Source organism: Elephantulus edwardii, unplaced genomic scaffold (genome assembly GCF_000299155.1).
Source record: "Elephantulus edwardii isolate Elephantulus edwardi_28Jun2011 unplaced genomic scaffold, EleEdw1.0 scaffold00110, whole genome shotgun sequence".
Taxonomy (NCBI): Eukaryota; Metazoa; Chordata; class Mammalia; order Macroscelidea; family Macroscelididae; genus Elephantulus; species Elephantulus edwardii.
Window position 1 is genome coordinate 228,291 of NW_006399860.1, and position 6,874 is coordinate 235,164.

General features: G+C 53.5%; 1 protein-coding gene across 1 annotated transcript in view; it reads left to right on the top strand.

The window, feature by feature from the left end:
- Positions 1–6,222, top strand: part of TNNT2 (troponin T type 2 (cardiac)) — a 16,807-nt gene extending 10,585 nt beyond the window's left edge. The window contains exons 8-14 of the mRNA XM_006892108.1: positions 390–467; positions 1,606–1,716; positions 2,658–2,663; positions 2,993–3,102; positions 3,775–3,865; positions 5,849–5,889; positions 6,177–6,222. Of these exons, the coding sequence (XP_006892170.1) occupies positions 390–467; positions 1,606–1,716; positions 2,658–2,663; positions 2,993–3,102; positions 3,775–3,865; positions 5,849–5,889; positions 6,177–6,222 (483 nt within the window). The remainder of the gene's footprint in view (positions 1–389; positions 468–1,605; positions 1,717–2,657; positions 2,664–2,992; positions 3,103–3,774; positions 3,866–5,848; positions 5,890–6,176) is intronic.
- Positions 6,223–6,874: the final 652 nt, after the last annotated feature.

Sequence of the window (6,874 nt, forward strand, 5' to 3'; positions counted from 1 at the left end):
CAGATGTATGTGTTAATCTGGCTGGCCTCTGTGGAGGCACTGTCTTTGGGCACAGAGCAGCCGCTGGGGCTGGACCGGGGTGCAACTAGGTGTAGCCTACCCAGCATTTCCGTTTCCCAAATTCTCTCGGACTCCACTATGAACAATGCATTGTTTCAGACTCCACTGTGGGCCTGCCTTCCATTACCAGGACGCCGCCTCGCACTGGCACACCTGGGCACTGGGTGCCCCTGCCTGTAAACTGGCTGGGAGTACAGTCCTTGGGGATGGACTGTGACAATGCCTCTAGATGTGGGCAACCACTGTCCCGAGACCCCTGTGAGGGAAAGTTCCCCGTGGTCCCTGCAAGTCCGAAGACACCTCCCTGCACGTACCCATCTCCCCTGCAGGAGAAGCGGAGGGCAGAGCGGGCGGAGCAGCAGCGGATCCGGAATGAGCGGGAGAAGGAGCGTCAGAACCGGCTGGCTGTGAGTGACCCTGACCCCACCACAGAGAGCCTCGACAAGCATCCAGCTCCCCTCTGGCTCCTGGAGACCCCTGCAGTACTCCAGCATCCCCCTCTACTTATGGATATTGATTCAGTCAATCGAGAAACAAGCACTTACTGAACTAACTCAGTCCCATAAGGACAAATACTGTATAAGACCATTATTGTAGAAACAGCTAAGTAGTAAAACGTGTATGAGGATCTAAGGGGAGGGAAGGAAGGGGTGGGCATAGATGAGGGCAGGTAATCATGGGGTCGCATGGTTTAATGCGTTGGAGAGGTGGGGGGATCTGGTGTGAGGGGCAATGTATATAAACTTTGTAGGTAAACCAGTGTAAAAAAAAAAAAAGAATTACAGGGGGAAAAAAAAATTAAGAAAGAGACAAGCACTTTTAAACCCAAGGCTTTGCCCTGGTGCTGAAAGCTCACAGGTGAACAAGACAATGTGTGCGTCTTTATGAACTTAATGTTTTATTGCCTCTCTGGTCTTCATTCTTTCCTCACATTAAGCTGTCTAGGAACTGAGGGTCCCCTCACTTTCTTCTTTTCCCAGGCAAAAGGCTTCCCTGAGAGAATGTAACCAAAAAAGCCAAGCCCATTGCCTTTGAGTCCAGATCATGGCAATCTTCTATTGGCTTTCTGAGGCTGTAAATCTTTATGGGAGGAGACTGCCCATTCCCGTCTCCCCCACTGTGAAGCAGCTGGTGGATTTGAACTGCTAACCTTTTAGTTAGCAGCCCCAACACATGACGCACCTCACCATCTCAAAATTGGGGATCAGATCCTCATTCATTCAGTGAACACACCTCGTGTCCTTGGATAGGTCCTTGCACAAGGGAAGAAGACTTAGCCCATCCATAAAGACTGAACAAAAACTCACTGCTGTTTACTTGGAACTGACTCCATTAAGTGTGTGGAAATCACACAGGAGGAGATTGTCTATTTTCTCCCTCCAGCCCTTGGTAGATTTGAATGAGAAGCAAGTTTTCACTTGGGCCAGCAGTGCATCCCACTGGACTACACCTCCAGAGCTCCCGCCCATAAACATCAGCAGCTGCATTAAAAATGTCTCCCCTTCAATCAGTGTGTTCTCTTCTTCACCCTACCCCTCCAATCAGGAAGAGAGGGCCCGACGAGAGGAGGAGGAGAACAGGAGGAAGGCTGAGGATGAGGCTCGGAAGAAGAAGGCTTTGTCCAACATGATGCACTTTGGAGGATATATCCAGAAGGTAGGCAAGGGAGCAACAGCGGTTGCCAGGGGGTCCTGGTACATCTGTGAGGAATGAAGTGCCTCTTGTAGCAGATGAACTGAGGTTAGATCCCAGAAGAATTTCCCAGCTGCTGTGGAAAAGAGGCTGAGACCTCGCCCTGCACAAGACCTGAGCTGCCCCTCAGCAGGGCTGTGGTGTCCACTAGGGGGCGCCGGCGGGGGTGAGCACTGCAGCCAGAGCAGGCAGCAACAATGCTTCACCTTCCTGGGGCTCTTCAGATCCAGGGGCCCTCAGGGGGCTCAGGGACCCTCAGGGAGTTTTAGGTACAGCTGGAACAATTCAAGGGGCCCTCAGGGGGCGTCAGGTACAGCTGGTACAGTTTGCATCTTGAGTCTGGGTTCTGCGCGGAGACCAGCTCTGCCACGTGCAATTGTGTGGCCTTCTGCAATGTCTCAGAACCTAAATTTCCAAATCTGTAAGCTGAGATTGATATTGCCTGCTTTGACTGCTTAGAGAAGACCAAGTGCGCTAATAAGAAAGCACCTATGTGCTGCACATTTGTGAGGTTGTGTTTATCCCTGGGAATGTCACCAGACACTGCTCTCAAGGGAGGAATGGGTATGCAAAAATTGATTTCCTCTATTGCAGAAGGGTCTAAAACATTCTCTTAGATTTCCAAAGTCTCTAGCTCAGAGCCAGGTCAGCCACCTGGCCTCTGCCCCCACGGCGCACCACCCCCCACCCCAGCCAAACCACTGGTACAGCCTTGTCACCAAATAGTGCCTAGCCCAGCCCTGCAGAGTCACATCCTATAGTCTAGGCTGCCTGCCGTGTGGATCTGAATCATCTTCTTCCCTCTCTCTTTGCCTTTGTCTCCTGCCCGACTCCTGCCCTCTCTCTGTGTCTCTGTCTTGGTCTTTCTCTCTGGGTCTTTCTCTCATGGTTTCCTGGCTTTGCAGGCCCAGGTGGGTACCAAACCCTCAGCCCTCTTCCTCCTCGTCATTTTTCTGAGCTTCCAGGGAGGGGAGGCTGTGGAGATTGGCCTAGGTGGGGAGTGGGAACCTGTAGAGAGATGGAAGAAGTTGGGAGACCAAAGAGGAAGAGGCCAAACTGACTCACCCTGCCCCCCTCCCCGACTCAGTTTCTCTGGGGAATCCAGATCCTGATGCAGTGGGGGCGGGGGCGGGGATGGGGGTGGTTTGCAGGAAGAACATTTCCCCCATTGGGTTTAGGGAGGGCTGGGAGATGAAAAAGGGTTGGTCTCAGTTTTCCCTGTTTATGCCACCCCTTTCAGACAGAGAAGAAAAGTGGGAAGAGGCAGACAGAGCGGGAAAAGAAGAAGAAAATCCTGGCTGAGAGGAGGAAGGTGCTGGCCATCGACCACCTGAATGAAGACCAGCTGAGGTGAGCTGGGAGGTGATCTCAAGGACTTGGCAATGAGTGTTGTAGGAGTCAGGGCAGAGGGCATGGCCTCCTGTAACCACCAGGGGGCGCTACCACCCCACACATTTCCCCGGGCACATTTGGCGCTGAGGCCGACTCTCTAGTCCGCCTTACTAATACCATTGCCATCAAGCTGAGCCAGGTTCACAGCTACCTTCCACTGGTTTCCAGCTATAACTCTTTGTAAGAGGACACTGTCCATCTTACGACTGTCCATCTTACTCCTGTGGAGCAACTGGGTGGATGAAAAGAGTTGACATTTTGGTTAGTGGCTGGCATGTTACCCACTCTGCTGCCTGGCTTTGCTAGTAAGGAAAAGATAAGGCTCATCCTACTCACCTGCATAGTGTTGGAAGCAAGGAGACTAAGCCAGGTTTTCTCTGGTGTGACTTTAGCTTTTCTTCCTTCTCTTTACCCCTAGAACTTAACCCTGGCGGGTCCTGGTATGTGTCCTTGAGTGCAGGCCCTGCCTGACCCCGGGCTGGGCCAAGCCAAGGCAGTACACTGGGCTGGAACGCTCTCCCTCAGCAGGCCTGGGGACAAGAAGGAGGGCTGAGGTCCCCGGGGCTGGGTCAGGACCTGGAGGAAGCCGGGAGGCCCTTCCTAATCCCCCTCTCCCACTGGGCTGTGCAGGGAGAAGGCCAAGGAATTGTGGCAGAGCATCTATAACCTGGAGGCGGAGAAGTTCGATTTGCAGGAGAAGTTCAAGCAGCAGAAATACGAGGTGAGCCACACACTGCTCCTCTTCTGACTACTTCAAGCCCTGCTTCCAGCGCCTCTGATGCCTCCAGCTCCTGGTTCGAGCAGGTCTCACGCCTCTGCTGTCAGTCAGGTCCCTATCCCAGTTTGCCTTCAGTTTACCTCCAGCCCAGCAGTGTTACGTGCCCATCCCACATGTTGCTCTTGCGAGGGGCACCTAAGCTTGGCTGGGACTGAGCAGCGTCACTTTCTTAGGGCTCCAGCTACTGGGTCTTCCTTCCTCCCAGCAGACATTCCTGTGAGTGGGGTAGGGGACTGTATGCAGAGAGGAGGGCACCATGGATGCAGCCCCTCTATCCACAGTGCCCACCAGTGGGCTGGGTCTCAGGTCCCCAGCCTTGCAGGGTTCCAGGAATGTGAATGGGGGTCTCAGGTATATAGATATGAGACAGAAAAGCAACAGCACTCACGCTGGTCCTGCATAGTGTGCTCAGACCTGGACACACTGCCCTCTGGGTCTCTCCACCTGGCTAAGGAGGAGTGCATTGTTGTCTTTGGAGGGGCTGCTCAGCTGCTCCAGCCAAACCTCCCCTCCCTCCCAGGAGGCCTTTCCTGAGCTTCCCCAGCCCCCATGCCTACAATATGACTCCCCTCAATACGGAAAAAGGATGACAGCATGATTCTGCCCCAGCGCTGGATGAGGAAGCCTGGGCAGAGAGGAAAGAGTTTGGAAAGACAATGGAGGAAGGGCCCTAAATGGCCTCCCCGCCTCAGTTTCTCAGAGGAGTGCAGGCATTGCGTGGTGATGAAGAACATGGACTCTGGCCATGCTGCCTGGGTCAGAGTTCTGACTCTGCCACTTTGGAGCTGTGTGACCAAGTTTCTTAACTTGTGCCATGCCTCTGTTTCCCCACCTACACCCCCAGATACCAAGAGGAGCTACTGCACAGGGTTATTGTGAGAACGAAAAGCTACCGCTGTGGAGTTGATCCCGATTTATGGAGTCTCCACAGGCATCAAAGTGCTTCTAGGGTTGACAGTGGCTGGCCTTTCTTCTGAGGTGCCTCTGAGTGGACCTGAACTTGCAACCTTTTGGTTAGCAGCTGAGTGTGCCAACCAGAGCTATTGTGAGGATTACAGAGATAATGATGATAAAATAAAAATATCCTCTGTGAGATAGGGAGGATGGCACAGGATAGGACAGGGTTCAGATCTGTTATTCGTAGGGTCACTATGAGTCAAACTTGGCTTGATGGCACATAATAACATGTTCCAGGCACTGTTCTGAGCACTGGGTCCGGTGTGTTAAGCTATTAAGTCTACACTGTGATCTCGTGGGCAAATATTTGGGAAGGTTCTTAGCACAGAGCCTGGTTCCCACTGAAGGCTCTATGAGTGTGAACTGTGGTCTGATTCCCTCCGAGCTGTGAACCTTCTCCCTGTCCTCTGGCTCCATGCTTAACTCAGTCATTGGCTGACGGTGCACAGATTTGGCCAAGATACTGCATTGATGACAACTGAAAGAGAGGGGAGCAAAAGGAAATAATTAGAAATTATGATAACAAAAAAGAAAAAAAGATACTGTGTTACAACTGTGGTGTGGTGGGAGTGCTGCACCTCACAGGGTCAAGTTTTGGGCAGAGGGTGGACAGCCAGGCAGGGAAGCTGGGGAGAGTGGTCTCAGGCTGGGCTGGAGCCCATACACCAGGGCCCAGCTTCATTCATCTGCAGCTCTCAAGTGGTCTTTCCTGAACCCTCGTCCTGAGCCTGCTGTGGTCCTGGGACTCCCCAGCAAGGGGCCAGCAAAGCAGCCCAGAGGCCCTTCCTTGGCTTCTGTCTCTGAGACCCTTCACTGTTCCAACAGCATGGCATGGCCCTTCCTCCTTCTCCTTCCCTCCTCCTCTTCCTCCACTGCTGTTCTGCTCTCCCTACCAACCAACTCTATGCCAGCAGGACCCTGAGCATAGGATCTCCATCCCTTCTCTTTCCTTTCCCACTTCCCTTGCAGATCAATGTTCTCCGCAACAGGATCAATGATAACCAGAAAGTGTATGTATCTGATGGCCCTTCCTTGGCCACCCCCACTTCCTCTGTCCCTCCTCTCCGCTGAGGGCTCTGGGCTCCACCCCTCCCTCCTTCCTTCAGCTCACAGCCATCTTCTTGGGCTCCCTCCTTCACCTCCCTCCCTCTCCTCTCCCCACTGGGTACTGCTGGGTGTAGGGTAGCTGCCCTATTCAGCTCCTGCCTATTCCTCTTGACCCCCATAGCCTCTGTGACAGACTGGCTTCTCCGCCCAGTGACCCGCACCTCTCTGACTGAGTCCTCTTTCTCCGCAGCTCCAAGACCCGAGGGAAAGCCAAAGTTACCGGACGGTGGAAGTAGAGGCCAGGCCTCCTTTTCAAAGAACCTGTGCCCCCACCTTATAGACCCCAGCTCCTGGGGACCACAGTAGACTCCTTTCTGGAATCCAGGAGCTGGCCACGCTAGATGCTTTCACTCAGGCCCAGCCCCACACCCCTTACTCACATCCATAATAAAAAGCCACTGCACACCAAATAGCATTTGTCATTTTCCCTTCAGAGGGAGGCATGCTGAGGGGAGGCCCCAGTGTCGCAGAGGAGTCAGGTGGACGTCAGAACCAAAGGGACAAAGGTCCCAGATGTCTGCCAGACAGAGGGAGCTTTCCTACTTGATCTTTGCCCACCTGTGTTCAGCAGCCACAGAGCACCATCCACTGGGGTGAGGTCAGTGTCCAGCGGAAAGCAGACGGATGGCCCAGGGAGCATACACTTTCTCACAGCTGAGGGAGTGATGGAGGTTGACAGGGCTAGCAATCGCGTCATCTCAGTGATGCACTGGGAAAGCGCACGGTTGAGTTGGGATGAAGTGTTCCCTGTATGAGTCACTCCTAGGGGAACAATGGAGGCCTCTTTAGACTGTCACTGTTCGCATTCTCCTCCTGGCCCGGACGCTAAGAATCTGGCGTCTGAGGGGCAGGGAGCCCTTGAGGAAGGGAGAAGGGCCAATTTCATTG